Source organism: Callorhinus ursinus, unplaced genomic scaffold (genome assembly GCF_003265705.2).
Source record: "Callorhinus ursinus isolate GAN/ISIS: 27379988/994484 unplaced genomic scaffold, GSC_fseal_2.0 scaffold55, whole genome shotgun sequence".
NCBI lineage: Eukaryota > Metazoa > Chordata > Mammalia > Carnivora > Otariidae > Callorhinus > Callorhinus ursinus.
In genome coordinates, this window is record NW_027397117.1 from 3,230,703 (window position 1) to 3,249,096 (window position 18,394).

An 18,394-nucleotide genomic window follows, 5' to 3' on the forward strand; every position below is an offset into this window, starting at 1 on the left:
CAGCCGGCAACGATGAGAGGGGGCTACAGTCTGTGGGTCTCTGTCCAGGGTGAGCAGGGGCAGGGGCACCCACTGCGTAGTCCATACTTCCCTCCCTCCCCCCACCCAAGCACTGAACCCCACGGCACGGGAGAGAAGGCATTAGTCAGATTGTCCCGGATATACTGCTGTGACCAAAAGAGAAAGGTTTGTAGACACACACACACGTACATGCTCATACATGTGTATATCGTAAAACACTGCGACTCACTTTTGAACAAATGCGTTGTTTGTGAAGATTCACATTTGTGTTGAGAGCACGCAGTCGGCCCACAGAACTCGGCCAGGGCCCCCCCGCCGCCCGCCGAAAACTTCTTGAAACACCCTTTCCAGTCCCTGCTCTCCCAGCCACGAGAAGCCCTCTCTGGGGCTGATGCGGGCAACAGCCTGCCCCACCCTCCTTCTGCCCTGACCCCAGCTGCCGGTGCCACCGCTGGGAAGAAGAGCCTAGAAGGAGATTTTTCCAGAGAATAAATGCCTCAGGCCCACTGCAGCTGTGGTCCTCCCAGAGTCCGGGGTGGCCCTGGGGGCATTTGCTGAGCTCCAAGAGGGACACCTTCGACGCTGGGCAGCTTAAGAATCAGAGACCAGGGCCTTTTCCGCCCGCTCCGCCCTCCCCTCCCCCCCGAGTGCCGCTCCGGCTGCACCGCGCTCGCTCAGAGCTCCCGGCTTCTGCTAAGGTAGTGCCGCTGTCGTCTCTCTCCAGCCGTGGTCATGATCATCTACCGGGACCTCATCAGCCACGATGAGATGTTCTCCGACATCTACAAGATCCGGGAGATGGCCGACAGGCTGTGCCTGGAGGTGGAGGGGAAGGAAACCAGCTTCACAAAAGAAGCCTACAAGAAGTACATCAAAGATTACATGAAATCAATCAAAGGCAAACTTGAAGAACAGAGGCCAGAAAGAGTAAAGCCTTCTATGACAGGGGCTGCAGAACAAATCAAGCACATCCTTGCTAATTTCAAAAACTACCAGTTCTTTATTGGTGAAAACATGAATCCAGATGGCATGGTTGCTCTGCTGGACTACCGTGAGGATGGTGTGACCCCATATATGATTTTCTTTAAGGATGGTTTAGAAATGGAGAGATGTTAACGAATTGGGCCATGACTTTGGATGTGTCACCTGTTGCCGTAACGGGCTGCTCCTCTTCATCCACACGACACCAGGACTTAGACAGATGGGACTGATGGCATCTTGAGCTCTTCATTTGTTTTGACCCTGATTTATTTGGAGCGGAGGCATTGTTTTTAAGAAAAAAACATGTCATGTAGGTTGTCTAAAAATAAAATGCATTTAAACTCAAAAAAAAAAAAAAATCAGAGACCAGAGGGATGGGACCCAAGCCTTGCCCAGCCCTTTCTAGAAACGCCTGGTGGGAAAGCAAGGTAGGTGCAGGTGCTGGGGGCAAACAGTCGCCTTGGGGCCAGGAAGATGAGCCTCCTGAGCCGCGGCCCTGCAGGCCTTGGGCCAGCAGAGCCGGTGTGGATGGGGCATGGCCTAGGCACAGCGGGAGACCCAAACCGTCCATCTTTCCAAGAAGGGACACATCCCCCTCTGCCTGCTCCCTTCTCAAGCCCTGAGTCTGTGCCAGCCGTGGGGACACAGGTGTGGGCCGGATGCCACTGTGCAGAGTTCCTTCTCCTTGGAGGCCCAGATCGAGTGATGCCTCCTTGGCGAAACCACCTGGACCCCGAAGCCCCTTTCTCAGTACCACTGGTGTGACGTTCTGCACGGAGGAGACAAGGGCCCGAGGGTCAATCCAGGATGCAAATCTGATCATGCTGCCCCCGCTACGACCCTTGCATGGCTCCCAGTGACCTCCGTGAAGACGGTCAAACTCCTCAGTCTGGCATTCCATCCATGCCTGGCAGGATCCAGCACCCCCCCCCAGCTTGCAAGCTCCCCACCCCAAGCCTAGCCTGCTCCGTCTTGCTTCTGTGCTTTCTGAATGGTGGTCACCCCGATTGCAATGCCCCCTCTCTCCTTTTGAACTAGCAAACTTCTCTTTGTCCTTGAAGACGGGGCTAGAAGGTCTTCTCCTCCAGGAAGCCTTCTTGGATTGCCAAGTCAGGATCAGTGCCTCCTCCGGGCTCTCACTGCCCCATGCTCACCTCAGAGCACCCCATTCCTCCGCTGCAATAGTCTCCTTGCTGGACTAGGGCTGAGGCTCTGCTTGGTTTATCTCCATACCCAGGGCCTGGCACACAGTAAGTGTTTGTTGAATTAAGGAGTGAATGTACCCATTTTACAGACAGGGGACATGAGGCCCTAAAGAGCAGCGACGGGGGCTCTAATTCGTGTGGAGTATAGACAGTCCTAGGAGTTTCTAAGAAGGCTGGTTTCCAGCCTCCTGAGAGTGGCAAGTAGGATCTGCCTGCTCCTGACCCTACCCTGGGTCAGGCCCCCACAGGGAGTGACAGGCTTGACGACCACCACCCCCCAGGAGCCGGGAAGCAGGGCGGCCACGGGAACAGTCTTTGGAGATCTTTGGGAATGCTTCCTGAAAACCAGGTCACCCAGGACATCCTCCCTGCAAAGCAGGAGCTCCTGGGCAGGGCCGAGTCTTGCCTCTGGGCCCCTCTCTGCCTCCCCAGCTGGCTGGAACTCAGGGCGGCGCAGGCAGCACCAGGAGGGTGTGGTGGGAGCAGGGAGGTGTTGGAGAGAAACAGGCCTGATTTATGAGGCCGGCAGTGATGGGGCCACTTGGCAAGGTGGGCACGCACGACAGACCCTCGCAGATAAGAGCCCAGAAGTATGTGAGTGATGTAAACCATAGTGCGGGGGCACCCCAGTTTCCCTGTTCCAGCCAGAGACGCCCAGACTGGGGCAGGACGGGGCAGCCATCTTGGATGGGAGGAAACATCAGGACCTTCCAGGGCCTGGCCTTGCTTTCCCCACCAGACGGCCTGAACCCCTCGTCCTTCCCCATGCTGCCACCTCCACGCCACCACTCAGACCATCCCCATCCCTCCCACTTAGATTCTCCGGCATCATTGAACCCTGCCCAACTCTGCTTTCTCTCTCAAGGCAAACCTGCTCCAGAATTTTCCCTGACTCCAGGCTTTTCTTCATCACTGCCCCCAGACCACATTAGGCTCCCCTCCCTCGTGGCTCATCATGGCCCTTCTCAAGCTCAGCTTTCCCGACCTCCTGCATTTCTCAGGGTATGCCCACACTTCTTGACACCTTGGGGCCTTGGCACCCATGATGCCTTAGCTCTAAAATCCTCCACGCTAATCTGCTGGCAAACTCCTATTCAACCCTCAAAACCCATCTCATAAGGTCCGCTCTTTCCGAGTCATCACTGCAGCTCAAAGGTAGAGAAAGCACATCCCTCAGCTTCCCCAGCCCCCCAACGTCATCCCAGCCCTCTTGGTCAGAGTGTACCTCCTTTGACAGGGCTTCTCGACGGTAGATGCCTCCTGTGTGCCCTCTCTGGGTCCCCAACATCCACCTTGGGCTGTCCAGGACTCAGAATCTCTAAGGTCAAGGCCAGAGCCTCCCTCCTTTTGTGAAGAAGCCCCTGCCCTGGAACACAGAAAGGATGGGGTCTCCATCAAAACCCCCTCAACTGCCCACTCTCCATGGTCCCGCACAACCCAGTCCTGGCCCATTGCCCTCCATCCTGATCACAGTGGTCATGTGAAGGGAATGCCCAGGACTGCTGAGAGAGGGGGAGCCTGAGGCTAGAGGTGGGGGCAGGGGTACATAGCATCCAAGCCCAGCTCAAACAGTGGTCGAGCCCAAGCTGGTTGACTCCCTGGCCCTGTGTCCAGAACAGGTTGAGGACACACCCGGCCTCGGAATGGGCACAGGACCTACCAGCAGGGGCCCGGTCAGGACACAGGAACGAGGGAAAGTCAGTGTGGGCAAGGTCAAGGGCTGCACCTGCTACCTGCTCAGAGCCGAAGATACACATAGGCAGGGGCATACTAGTTGTCCACGTGGGGCAGGGCGATGTACAGCTGAGCGCCCCGGAGCAGAACCAGGCTGTCAGCCATACGCAGAAGGCCGGTGTCTGCTGACTGACAATGTAGACACCACAGGCTCATGCCGATGGCACGGCCGCCCGCCGCTGCGTCCAGCACAGATTCCCTTGGCCGTGGGCACAACAACCTGGGGACCCACGTCTGCAGACAGGACTGTGCGTGCTGAGGCAGGGCCCTCGCCCCTGCAGACAACCACGACCCCTCCTCACTGCCCTCCCACAGGAATGCATGACTTTGGATGGAGACTGTGTCATCCAAGAAACATTCCATGTTTTCCTTGGTGCGTGCTCTGGGAACGTGGCAGGAACACTGTCCACACTGCCGTCCACATACTTGGGCGGCTGCCGGGACGCTGAGCTGCCTGGGCCAGCCGTGTCCTCAGTCCAAAGGGCCCCCTCCGGGCCCTGGAAGGCCACCCATCTCCACCACCTGCCCGGATGGCTGGTGGGAATATCTCTGGGGTTGGGATCAGGTTTCCATAGGGGGCAGTTTGCTGAGAATGGAGGTCAACTGCCCCTACCCACACCCAGGCCCTGCTTGGCCAAGCACTGTCTTTGAGTCTGGGAGACAGAGACGTGGACGCTGGTTTCCCTACTAGCCACGCGCACTGACTTTGGGCAAGCCACGCAGCTCTGCAAGCCTCAGTCTTAGCTTCCATACAATGGGCTCCCTCAGGGCCTTCCAACTCCAAAGGGTCTAGAGTTAGAAACTTTGAGTCTTGGCCTAGACAGCTCATACCAACAGCACAGAAAGGGCCCCACCAGTATCCCCACGCCCACACCTCATGGCAGGGACACAGCCTGTGTTCCTGCTGGCCACTCGCCTGCAAGAGCTTCCTCCTTCCTCCTGCTTTGAGCCCAGAAGCCAGCTACAGGGCCTGGGATGCCCCCTCTGACCATTCCCCAGCTTCTTCTTCGCCTCCGGCCCTCTCTCATCTCACCTTGGTCCCTGGCCTTGTGCTGCAGGTGACCGATCAAGGTAAGGGGGGGGTGGGGAGCACTGCATTCTTCCCCTCTCCAGTGGGGAACCTGGGCCCAGCCCTCCGGTGGCTCTGGAACATTCCAGGGTGTGTGTGTGTGGGGGGGGTGCTTCCCTGGTTCCCCGGGGCGGCTGGAGCGTCAGTGACCCAGTAGCTCCGCAGTAGCCAACCCTCCCTCCAGAAGTCCTCCCGTCGAGGCAACAGGTCTTTGTGTCCCTGGGCCCAGGTGTGAGGTTGGCTGACACTGCGCACCCACCCGCCAACCGGTCCTGATCGTGCCAGCAATGGAGCCCCCAGAGCGGGCGGCCCCGAGGGCCACCTGGGCCCCCGGCCGCAGCCCTAGGCTGGTCACCTGCTCTGCGGGAGTTAACAGCCGAGTTCCAGGCTCTTCTGCTTTCAATTTGGACATGGTGGACAGAGCTCAAGGATTTTCATGTTTCCTTAGACATTTCCGGGCTAGGGCCCGGGGCAGGGGCTGAGGACGGATGACTTCAGGGAAAGAGGCACCAGCTGCGCCTGTCTGGAAGGCCACATCAGAACCGCAGACCTGGGGTTGTCCTGGCTCACCAATTAACCGGCTGCCAGGATCCAAAGGGTGGTGAAACCAACACCTCTTTCCACCGGCAAAAAAGCTGGGGCCTGCTGTGGGGAGGAGCTTGCCCAGGGCCCATGGGGCACCTGCCTCTTGGCTTTCATCTGAGCAGCTTCTCAGATCTGCTCAGATCCTCTAACCGGGGAGGGGCCCGGTCAGAGCCCCAGACTGGGATGGGCCACCGACCCCTACCATTGGCGCACAGGTGTATATCTATGTGAGGGGCGTCAAGGCCATGGCCTCTGAGGCCCGGCTGCTCTGACTCGCATCCTACTTTGGGGGATTCTGAGACCGTGACTCTACCAGACTACGACCTCTCAAGGACTGGCGCACCTGCCCCCCAGCCCAGGGCCTCGGCTGGAGCCCCTGGAGCTAAGAACAAGGTCTGAGGTGAGCAGGGCCTCATTGACCCTTTGGATCCCCTGACCTGCCAGGCCTGTCCTTCCTGCCTGACCCCTGCCCAGCCGGCATTTGCCTTGGCCTGACTCTCCCCCAGCGCTGTGGAGAACCGAGTGCCTGGAGTTGGTCACATCCGGCCCAGCCGTCTAAACAGGCCTGAGGCCCCAGAGCTTGCCGGGCCCAAGGGGAGCCCAAAATAACATCTGAGTCAGCGTCCCTGCAGACACCCCCACCCTCCTGAGCCCACAGGGAGGGGCCTAGAGGAGGCCCAGACAGAGGACCAGGCCAGGTCGGGCGGCCACCTGCTCTGGTGGGGCCCAGCCAGGGCCAGGCAGAGCCCAGAGGGCAATGAGAGCATTAAGGTCAAGAGAAGGAGGCTGGGGAGTGGAAGCAGGAGGGGTGGCCTCGAAGGGGCTCCTGTCTAAGGGAGACACAGATGTCTGCAGATGGTGGCCGTCCAGGTGATCGATGTCACTCCAGTAGGGCCATGGGGCACAGGAGGGAGACCTCAACCCAGCCCAAGGTCACAGAAGGCCCCCAGAGGCAAGCAAGTCCTGAAGGATGGGTTAGATCTGGACAGGACAGGAAATGGAGAAACGCACTCTAGATGGGAGTAAAGTTCACAGAAGCCCAGGCGAGGAGGAGAGCCTGAGCACTTGGACTCATGCCCAAGCAAGGTGGGTACCTCCCCAGCCCACGACAGGTGCTGGAGTCTCTGCCCCTTGCCCCACAGTCCGCAGCATGGCCAGCCCGTCGACCCCACACTACCCTGGCTCGGCCCAGAGGTGGCCCCAGCAGAAGGGACTGTCTGCTCAGGGCCATCCACTTCCTCCTCCCCATTCCTTTGGGTTGGCCCCCACCCCAGGAGACTCAGAGGAGCTGAGATCCCAAGTCTGGGGCAGGGCACAGCCTGGCCTCAGGGACAGGAGCTAGGCGGTTGTCACCCAGGGTCCAGTCTGGCCCTGGGCTGGTGGGGAGAGAGAGCGCTCCAGGCCCCGGGGGACCTAGGACTATTGGAGACAGGAGGCAGGAGGCACATGGCCTCGGCTTCTTCCTGAAGGTTGTCCTCGAGCAAGCTGGCCCAGGCAGTGCTGTGTCCCCACGTCCCCGGGTGGGTGGCTCGCGCCGGTCCCTTGACACCACAGCCCTGGGCTGGGGCAGGAGGGGGATACCTGATTCCCTGCTGGCCTGTGGCTTAATCCCCAGCTTTCCTGAGGACGGCTCTGCTGTTCTTGGCCAAGGGCCTCGCTGAGCCTGGCACGGCCCTGGCTTGGCCCTCACCAGCGAGTGAGGGCTTGGCCAGGGCCCAGCCAGGGCGGCGGACATGATGGAAGCACAGAACATGGGGCCCAGGAGGGCAACGGAGACCCGGCTGGGCTCTGGTCAGCGGCCATACAGCAGGTTGGGGCTCGCTTCCCGGGGCCCCTCGCATCCAGCGGAGGCCCCAGCGGCCTTCTCCCAGCTTAGCTGGTCCAGAAACAGACGGAATTTATGCCCCTTTATGCCTCTGAAACAGATTAAGGCTTTCCCAGAAGGAAAACCACCAGAAGATTGAGAGCAAAGTCCTGGCCCTCCCTCCTGTGACAGGCCTTGACTGAGTCTCCACCACATCCCTGGCTCAGTGCCGAGCTCTGGGCAGGGGGCACAGAGATGAATGTCCTGCGGAGCCCCAGGGGCCCCCGTTTCTTGCACTAGCCCTGAGCCAGTGACCTAAGCGGGGCCGCGGGCGGGGGGCAGGGGGGAGCTGCAGCGAGCGTGCTCCTTGGCTCCTCACCAACCCCCTCTGATCGGTGGGGAAGCTGAGGCTCGGGGTGGGCAGCTCACCCAGGGGCAAACAGCTCAAAGTGGGACAGTGGGGACTTGAACCTGAAATCCGTAAGCCCAGGCTTTTGACTACCCCATGGGTGGGGAAGAGAGAGAGAGAGAGAGACTGTGCCTGTCTGTGTTCACATCCCCGTGTGTGCGTGCGTGCGTGCGTGCGTGTGTGTGTGTGTCTACACGTGTATGTCACAGCTGGAGAAGGGTGGAAAACCCTGAGGCGGTGCAGCAGAGCAGGACCAGGGGGCTCGCCTTGGAACAGTGCCCAAGCAGTCCCCGAGGACTATTTTAGACACCCCAGAGCCCCCCTGGTCTGTTTAAAGGGTTTTCACACCCTTTGGCTCACAGGCCTTGCTTGTGGATCTCCTTCCTGAAAGTCACCTGCAGAGACATAGTTCAAGCGGGGGCGGGGGGGCAGTTAGCCACCAAGTTCCATTCTTGAGACATGCTGTGATCCCACCGCAAGGACCGGGGTTGGAGGGAGGAGGCGGTGAGCACACGGCCGTCACGTGAAGCCCCCGACGGGCTCGTTTTCTGTATCGAATATTGGCATCGAGAAAAGCACGTGGAACTAGGTCCACGCCAGAGTAGGTCTTACCCACCATTATGCTCTCCATGCCCAGCACAGGGGGTCTGGAATATAGCACGTGTTCTATCAGTATTTGCTGACGGAAGAGTAGGCACCCCTCTGCTGAGCGGATCATGCCAGCGCTTCCAAACCCGACCTCCTAATTAATCTCTGAGTGCCCTCGAGTGAGTCCTTGAAACTCTCCTTTGGATTAATCCTAATGGGGCCTCAGACTAGATCAGAGATATTAAAGGCACAACCCCCAGTGCCTGCCCCGAGGCAGACGTTACCAAGCCACTATATGGTTCTCACTAGCTAAATCGGGATCCTACTTAACACCCTTCCAGGCCACCGCCACCAGGCAGTCGTCATGGTTGGTGATGGAACCTATTTGCCATCCTGAGGGGGGACAAGCTCCTCTAGCTTTGAATCTATGATGAACCAGTGAAGTTTCCAGATGGTGGGGTGGGTTTAGGGAGGAGTGAGGAAATCTCAGGTAAGAAGCCTCCCTGGAGACTCAGTCTGGGGACCCTCGGAGCTGTGTGAATGGGTGAGCTTGTCCCACACCCGATGGGAAAAGCAGTGCATATGGAGAGGGGATGGGGGACCCCACTCGCTGCCTGAATCCTGACGGAGGTTGGAACAAGCGCTGATTCCAAGAACCACAGGCAGCTCAGAGCTTTTATTGATTCCAGGGCCTGGAGGAAGAGCTGGGGCCAGGGAAAGAGGCAGGGCAGCTGGTGACCCAGGAGGGAGGGAGTTTTCCCAGACGCTGGGGCCACCAGGCTTGGAGAGGGGGGCGTGCGGGCAGGCTGAAGCCTGGTCCTCTGAGATTTAAAATGCTCTTGGGTCAACGTTAAAAGTTACAAGTAAAACTATAAAGCTTCTAAAAAAAAAACCAAAACCCTAGGAGAATAACTTCATGTCCTTCGGGTAGGCAAAGATTTCCCCAACAGGACAGAAAAAGCACTAACCACTAGAGAAAAGACTGATAAATTTGACTTCATCAAAAGTCAAGAACGTCCGTTCACCAAAAGACCACATTAAAAGAAAGGCAAGCCACAGAGTGGGAGAAGGTCTTTCTGATACATATAACCAATGACGGAATCGTATCAGCATATATAAAGAATGTCTACAACTCAATGGGAAAATAATAAACAACCCGATTTTCAAAAATGGACAAGATTGAACAGGCACTTCACAAACAAGGATGTTCAAATGCCCAAGGGGCAAATGAAAAGTGTTCACGATCATTACTCATCAGGGAAATGAAAGCTAAAAAATCACAATGAGATACCCTTATACACCCAACAAGATGGCTAAAATTTAACGACTTGACAATTCTAAGTGTTGACAGGATAAAGACCAACTGGAGGTCTTTACGTGAGGCTCGAACTCACAGCCCTGAGATCAAGAGTCACACGCTCCTCCAACTGAGGCAGCCAGGCTCCCCCGTACAACCACTGTTTAGCTGTCTGGAAGTTCCTCAAAAAATTATCCATATAATTACCATAAAACTCAGCACTTACACTCCTACATCTATACCCATGAGAAATGAAGACATACATCCACAAAAGGCAGGAATGTCTCTGGCAACATTATTCATAATAGCAAAAAAGAAGAAAAGAAAGGAAACGACCCAACTGTACATGAACATGAGAATGGGTAAATAAATCGCGGTATATTCATAAGATGGAACACTACCAGCCAGCAATGAAAAAGAGTGCACTGTTGTTACACACAGGAACATGGATAAATCTCACAAGACATGATGTGAGAAAAGGAAATCAGACACCAAAGCACAGGCTGTGGAGTTCCATTCATACAAAGTTTGTATGAGTTTCCTGGGGCTGCTGTAACAAATCACCACAAATGGGGTGTCTTAGAACAACAGAAATGTATTCTCTCACAGTGCTGGGGCCAGAAGTCCAAAATCAAGGTGGTAGAAGGCTTACAACTCTCCTGAAGGCTCCAAGGAAGAACACTTCCTCGCCGCTTCCTAGCTTCTGGCGGTCAATGGCCATCGTTGGCATTCCTTGGCTCATAAGTGATTCACTCTAATCTCTGCCTCTGTCTTTACATGTCTGTCTTCCTCCCTGTGTCTCTATGTCCCTATGTCTTCAGAGGGCCTCCTAAAAGCACCAGTCACTGTATTTAGGACCCACACTAATCCAGTATGATCTCATCCTAATTTGATTATATCTGCAAAGACTGTATTTCCAAATAAGGTCACATTCGCAGGCACCAGGGATTAGGATGTGAACATATCTTTTGGGGGACACCACTCGACCCACTGCAAAGTCCAAGAACAGGCGAAGTTAATCTGTGGTGGTAGACATTAGCTGAGCGGTGATCTCCAGCGGGTACCACCTGGAAAGGGCACAGAGTCCCTGCTGGGCTGGAAATGTTCTAGATGTAGATGTGGGGGGTGGTGATACGGTATATAGACAGGTAAAAATCCTCAAGCTGCCCACCTAAGCTTTGTGCACTTCGCATGTGCTGTTCTCACTTGGAAATGCTCTTGTGGGGGGACGCCTGGGTGGCTCATTCGGTTGAGGGTCTGCCATCGGCTCGGGTCATGATCCTGGGGTCCTGGGGACGAGCCCCGCGTCGGGCTCTCTGCATAGGCTAAACTACTTAATGCAAACCTGGGGACTTAAAAGTCTCAGGCCCCACAGAAGTGAAGCCCCCGGAGGCAGAGAAAGACACAGGCAGGAACACTCAGAGACTGGAAGGAGAAACAGATAAGCACACGGAGAGACACAAAACGAGAGAGAGAGAGAGAAAGGGACAGAGTGCAGGAGACATCTATGCATTTATTTGCCCTCATCCAGGTATGTATTCTGGGTCTGGTCAAGATGGGTGCTGGGGACGCGGTGGGGTCCGGACATGGCCCCATCCCCCAAGGAGTTCCTGGCTGTGAAAGAAATTCTAGACATCCAGAGGGAGTGGGGCCGGGCTTTAAGGCAGGTCAGCCCCCTCTTCCCCAGGAGCTGGTGTTTCACCCTCCCCCCACCTCCCTCAAGAATCCAGAGATGAAACGCGATGGGCCAACCTGGAGAAAGCACGGACTGGGCAGGGGGTGGGGGAGCCCCCAGTGCAAAGGGCCAACTCCAGGACAGGTGCGCTGGGCCCCTCTCAAACACCACTCTCCCTCCCCGCTCCCTCCCGGGCTTCGCTCTATCTGAGGACAGGGACTGCAGAGAGATGCTGGGCTTGGGACGAGGTTCAAATCCCGTCTGCCACGACTAGCTGTAGGACCTGGGGCGAGTCACTTAACCTCTCTGGGCCTCAGTCTGCTCTTTCGAAAATGCGAGGAGGATGGTCCGAAATATAGGTCAGGTATGGTGAGTCCCACAGATCAGGAGACGACCCCATTGAAAAGATCGTTCTCCCAGATCCCAGGAGAAAGGGGCACGCCGTGCAGGGCCACACACGGGGAAGCATCAGGGCTAGTCAGGAGGCTGTGGGGAAGGAACGGGGGCCAGGAGGCTTTGCTGTGGTTGCCGTGGGAAGGAGCGGGTGAGGCTGGATGTGCAGGTGAGGCTGGATGAGCAGGCTCAGGATTGGCTACTTTGAATAACTCAAGTGGGCCTTTGGGTGTAGAAACCACCCCTAATTGTCTGATGCCTGGCCATGTGGTGATTAGGGCAGGTGGATAACGGCCTGGAGCAGGAGAGCCCCGTCAAGCTGGTGGTTGAGGTGCGGGCTCTGGATTGGTTAGTTTGTTCATGAAAAGCATGCCCCAGAGAAGTTGTTTGCTATCCGTAGGAATTAGCTAGCCCTGGGAGGGGTGGTCTCTCCAGGGTCAACAAGACGCCAAGATAGCAAGGCGTCAAAAATACAGAATTTAAAAAATACGGTTAATACTAGGGAATAACAGCACGTCTGCCATCTGTCTGGAGATTAAACCAGTTAGGGTCTGGTGGCAAGAGCTCAGTATAGAATCCGAAGCCATATGTCACCTCCTCTGGGAAGCCTTCCTGGGCTGGCCCCACCTGGCACCTCTTCTGCCTGACCCCTCCTGCCGGGCCTCCCGTGAACACTCTCAGATGCCTTTTTTCTATATCATGAGCTCTCACACAGTTCTGGGGGGCCAGAGGTCTCACTAGTCTGGGCTGATGGGAGAAGAGTGGGCAGCTCAGCCTGAATCAAAGAATTTTTTTTAAAAGATTTTATTTATTTATTTGAAAGAGAGAGAGAGAGAGCATGAGCGCTGGGGGGTGGGGGCAGGGGGGACGTCGTGAAGCAGAGGCAGAGGGAGAAGCCGACTCCCCACTGAGCAGGGGGCCCGATGCGTGGGCTCGATCCCAGGACCCTGGGATCATGACCTGAGCCGAAAGGCAGACGCTTAACAGACTGAACCGCCCAGACGCCCCCAAAGAAGATTTTTAAAGAAGTGAACAAAAACAATCATATACCCCTCCTGGATACTCAGCCCATCTGGTGGCACAATGTGACTGGGAAAGGTCCTTCAGAGAAGTCAGAGCAGGTGAGGGGTATTCTGTCTCTTATAGGGCATCTCGAATACTGTTTCAAGAAGGGCACACACCTCCTCAAACCCACCCCTCCAGCCCAGGCAAGAATCAGAACCAGAGGGTCTGCTTTCAGGAGAGGGTGCAATGAGCATCCTGGCCGTCAGAGCGTCCAGAGGGCTTAGTTCCAGAATATCCCCTCGCTGCACTTGGGGCCTGGAAAGAAGGAGACTAGGGTCTTTACAGAGGCAATTAGGTCAAAACGAAGTCATTAAGGTGAACCGGTGCCCTTATCAGAAGTGGCGATTAGGATGCAGACATACACAGAAGGGTGACCACGAGAGGACGCAGGGAGAAGGCGGCCGTCCCGTCTGCCAGCCAAGGAGAGGGGGCCTCGGGAGAAACCAACCATTTAAGACACAAGGCTGATCGGATCGCAAGGATGACACCGAAGGCATTCACCTCAGACTGCCAGCCTCCAGAACAACAAGACAATAACTTCCTATTATCTGAGCACCCCCGGTCTGGGGTCCTTTGCTGTGGCCGCCTGAGCTGACTAGTACATCCTCTGGAAACCTTTCCAGAAGCAGAAGCTGTGGTTGGAAGACACAGGTGACCTTCACACAGAGGGGCCTGATGGTCAAGGTCAGGTCAGTGGTTCTTAAGCTTGGCAGGCTCATTATAACACCAATCGCAGGTCCCAACCCCAGTGTCAGAGTCAGCCGATTTGGGGCGGGGCCTGGAAATCTGCATTGCTAACAGGTCTGTTCTCCTCTGGGGCTGATGCTGCTGGTCCAGGGACCACACTTTGAGAACCAATGTTTTCCATGCTCATTAAACTCTGAGAACCTTTGGCCCGACAGCTGGAGCCCCCGGTGGGAGAGTCACTAGCAAAGATGGCCCGTCTGGTTCAGGGTTTCTCAAGCTCTGCTGGCATCAGAAGCTCCTGGGAAGACCCCCACCCCTGGGCCCTACACCGGGGCCTCTGGTCTGGGATATGGCCCGGGCAGTGAGATTTTGAAACGCCCATGGGTTCTACGGCGCAGCTAGGGTTGACAAGAACTCATCACACTCCAGTGCGCGAGTATGACATTTGCAACCATTCTATTCCACGCTCTTCCCTCCATTTTCAAATGCTGTTCCTGACCCCACGAAATCAATTTCACACCCACCGATGGGTCACAGCCTGCAATTGGAAAAGTGCTGGGAGAGCGTGAAGGCTGAGTAGGAAGGGCCAGCATCCTCCCAGGGTCAGTTACTGGCGGGCTTCACACAGGGCGGGACAGCTGGGGTTGTGTTTCCGGAAGCTCCCCGGCAGGCCGGCGGGCAAGCAGGCAGTCTGTGGGTGGCCGAAGGGCAAAGGCCAGGGCCTTCAGTCTTCCTGCTTTTGCATCCACCGCCCGGAACGCATCTCCCTTTGAGAGAAGGGAACGGGTTCAAGTCTGGCCTCATCTCCTCCAGGAAGCCCTCCTGATTACATCCCCTTTCCCAGGATCGCAGGTGCTGGTGTCCTGTCGGTCCGCACTCCCAAGGCCAATGCCGAGCCAAAGCCGGCAGCTCAGGAATGTGGAGACCAGAAGGAACGAGGCTAGTAGATAACCCAGGCCCAGCGGGAGCCCCTGGCCTGGCCTCGCTCGCCTCCCACCCTGCATCCTGTCAGCTGCCCTGCCCGCCCCGTGGGACCTGCCTGGCGCCACAGGGGTCAGGCCCGCTGAGGGTTCCGGGCATGGGTGGAGGAGGTCTGCCCAAGGCAGGGAGTGGCCAAACGTGGTGTAGGGATGGAGACCGGCAAAACCCAGGAGGAAGAGAGCTCCCCGCCCAGCGGTGTTCCCAGCTCAGGCTCTTGGAAGGGCTCCTGGGCACGATGGGCTGGGGCAGGTGAGCCGATAAGGGTGTGCAGGAGGGAGCACTGTCGAGAGCCAGGCAGAGGGAGTACGGACTGGGCAAGAGGAGTGTGGGTAGCTCTGCCCACCAGCTCCCGGAGCCAGCATGGCGAACTACTGGGGTGCCCAGCCCCGGGAAGAGAGGCCCTTGCTTTGGGGAGTGTACCCCACAGCTAGGGCCATCACCCTATCAGAGAGTCAGGTGGCTGGGAGGGTGAAACGCCCCAGAGGCCTCCGCTCTGGGCCGAAATGCTGGTGGGTGAGCTTGCGCACCCCCAAAAGACTCAGTTTGCTCACCTGGGTAGCAGGATGGTTTAGGGAGCCATGAATACCTATGCGAGTCCATCCCGTATCCTGCCCCTCACAGCTCACCAGGCTGCAAGCCAAAGTAAGTTTGAGTGAGTATACTAGAGGGGCAGGAGGTCTGGAGGGAAGATTTCCCTGCCCCGGGGATGGGAGAGTTCCCCGTGGGTCCAGGAGCAGATTACCGCTGGGCAAGCATCCCCAGAGATGGCCCCGGCCCCGGGCTCCCCAGCCCCATCACAGTCCCGGGGTACACAAAGGCACAGAGGCTCCAATAAGGGCCGGCAAGGCCAGGGGCCACCTGGGTTTTGGTTAGGGACGGAGGGTGGGGACAGAGAGAGCCAGTGACTGGGTTGGAATTTACTGCCGCCCGCCCACATGACAGGGGCTCCAAGTTACAAGTACATAGATCCACAGGAGATCCAAAGAGTGCTCTTTCTGGCAGTCCGAGTTTGTAGACAGGGCTCCTGACCCCTGTGTTTATCCTTGGGATAATAATATCCCCAATCGCAAATGGAGATGTGCTTTGTAAACTGTCAAGTGTCAAACAAATGAAAGGCGTGTTCTGGATTCATCCGTCCTGGGTCCCTGGGGAGAGGGGGGCGTGCAGAGTCTGCCTGGCTAGCAATGTTCCCCCCCCCCCCCAGACGGCAGCAGACAGCTCAGGAGGCGATGTGGGAACAGCATGGAGCAGAACAGCACGGCCTGTCCGGGACACCCACCCCCTGGCTCGCACCGGCCAAGGACCCAGACTGACAAATGACTCAGACACACAAACACCCAGGCCTGGGCAGAGGCGAGGCGTTGCGCAGAGGTTGCTGGATCGGAGATGAGGAGCTCGAGAACTGCGGCCTGGAGGACGGGGTGGTGCTTGTGAGAAGGGGGCTTCCCCTGGGCCTCCCCCTTCTCTCCCTCCAGCCTCAGTCATCTGCTTTGGTCGCCTAAACAGTGTCACGGACCCCATCCTGCATTGGAGAATGGGCTGTCTACCTGATGCTTACAGATGCGGGTTTGCAATCTTAAAGGCTCATGGAGATCCCGTCTCCATTTTTCTGGGGGTTAATTACCGTTGATGTCACCATTATTGGGTATTACTAGGTGATCCGCCCAAGCTCATGATGACAGCCGGCCCCCTCTGTACCCCCAGCCTCCTCCTAGCACCCCAGCCTGGGAGATGCAGAAACACCCTGCGCTGGAATCCAGCCACCTTCCCAGCTCCCCAAAACCGCCTCTGAGTACCGCCTGTTCCTCCCTCAGGCCCAGACCCGCAGCTTCCCATCAATCGGCTTTTAACTACAGACCCTTTACCTCCAGCGAAGTCTGACATCTGTCCCCTTGGCAGCCTCCTTTCCTCTCCTGGCCCATGCTCAGAGAGGTCCCCAGCTGCCTCTGGGCAGGGACGAGCCACAGAAGGCCTTTCTCATTTTCCAGCCAAAGTGTTGGCTCTGGGTGCTGCCCAATATGCCCCCACCCTTCCCCCCCCCCCCCCCAAGCTCCCCCTGCGTGGGCAGTCACCTGCTCTGGTTGGGTCACCAGCATGAGGCAGGGCCTCTCCCTTGGGGCTGCCTGTCCTGGTTGTGCCCCAGGCCTTCCCCCGCCGACCCTCAAGGACGTCCCTTCTTCCCTGCCCCTCTCCCTCACCCTCATGCCCTGTCCTTCCTATAATCTTAATAGTGGGAGCCACCCTCAGGCTCATCCTCACCAGTCCCCTCATGATCTTCACCTGCGCTGTCCACCCCACGTGGCTACTGAGCTCTCGAAATGCAACCAGTCTAAATTGAGATGTGCTTTAAATGTAACTTCCGCCAGTTTTGTTTGTTCGTTCGTTCGTTTGTTTTAGTGTAATTGACATATAACATTGTTTTAGTTTCAGGGGCACAAGATGATAACTTGATATTTGTACATATTGTCGTCACCACAGTAAGTGGGATTAACGATCCATCACCGGCTACAGTGACAACCTTTTCTGTGGTGATGAGAACTTTTAAGATCTGCTCTCTTAGCAACTTCTAAATAGACCATATGGCATTGTTAACTGGGGTGACCGAGCCATACGTGACGTCACCGGGGCTCATTTATCTTAGAACTGGAAGTTTGTACCTTTTGACCCCCTTCCCCCATTTCACCCCACCTCTGTCCCCTGTATCTGTGAGCTTGGGTTTATTTATTTATTTAGATTTCACATGTAAGTGAGGTCATACAGTATTTGTCTTTCTCTGTCTGACTTATCTCACTAAGCATAACGGCCTCAAGGTCCATCCGTGTCATTGCAAATAGCAGGAATTCCTTTCTTTTTTATGGCTGAATAACATTCCATTGTGTGTGTGTGTGTGTGTGTTTATATATATATATAACATTTTCTTTGTCTGTTCCTCCTTGATGGCTACATAGGTTGCTTCTCTGTCATAGCAATTGTAAATAATGCTGCAAAGAACACGGGGTGCACTTTATTTGACAGAGACACAGCGAGAGAGGGAACTCAAGCAGGCGGAGTGGGAGAGGGAGAAGCAGGCTTCCCGCTGAGCGGGGAGCCCGATGTGGGGCTCGATCCCAGGACCCTGGGATCATGACCTGAGCCGAAGGCAGACACTTAATGACTGAGCCACCCAGGCGCCCCCAGATGTCTTTTCAAAGTAGCATTCTTGTTTCCTTCAGATCAATATCCAGAGGTGGTATTGCTGGGTCATATGATATTTGTTGCCCATGCCAATTTTAAGACTCGGTACAATAAAAGAAATGTAGAACATCTCCATAACTTTTATATCAATTACATGTTCAGATGATATTTTAGGTATAGTCAGTTAAATAGAGCATATGATCAGAATTAATTTTACTTACATTTTCTTTATTTTGTGAGGCTATTGGAAAATTTAAAATCAGAAGAGGGCAGGTTCTGGCCTTCATGTCTGCAGCTGGGTCTCTCCGATGAGCGAGGGTGGGTCGGGTCAGGGGAAGGGGTCCTTCACTTGGCCCTGCTGCTGATACCCTCCAGAAGTGTCTACACTTGGACCCACGCTCCCGACCGGCATTCCGTTCCTTCCCAAACCTCAGCTGGGTCCATCTGAAAAATTCATGCTCTCCCTAACAGTGTAACCTTGACTTTATTTCCTACGGGACTGGCTGAAAGGACCCTTACTCACACGGAGGTGGAGATGGCTGAAAGCAGACGGCCCCATGCGCTGGGAGGGAGCACAGCATGGGTCCCAGGTCCGATGGACACCAAGCTCTTCCCAGGCTAGCCCTAAGGCAAATGCTTGTCTCTCTCTTTCTCTCTCTCTGGTTCCAGGTCCCACGCAGACAGCCACATCCAGTACCGGACAGACAAAAGGACCATGTGTAGACA

The 18,394-nt window shown here is 56.1% G+C and overlaps 1 protein-coding gene across 1 annotated transcript; it reads left to right on the forward strand.

Annotated features, from left to right (window-relative positions):
• Positions 1-678: 678 nt before the first annotated feature.
• On the forward strand, positions 679-1,293 carry LOC112817561 (translationally-controlled tumor protein-like). Its single transcript, XM_073884200.1, has one exon. It carries the CDS (start codon positions 754-756, stop codon positions 1,135-1,137), a length of 384 nt encoding a protein of 127 aa, XP_073740301.1. The 5' UTR covers positions 679-753; the 3' UTR covers positions 1,138-1,293.
• The last annotated feature ends 17,101 nt before the right edge of the window (positions 1,294-18,394 follow it).

Coding starts and splice junctions, on each gene's coding strand:
- LOC112817561 (XM_073884200.1), top strand. CDS start 754: ATGATCATCTACCGGGACCTCATCAGCCACGATGAGATGTTCTCCGAC.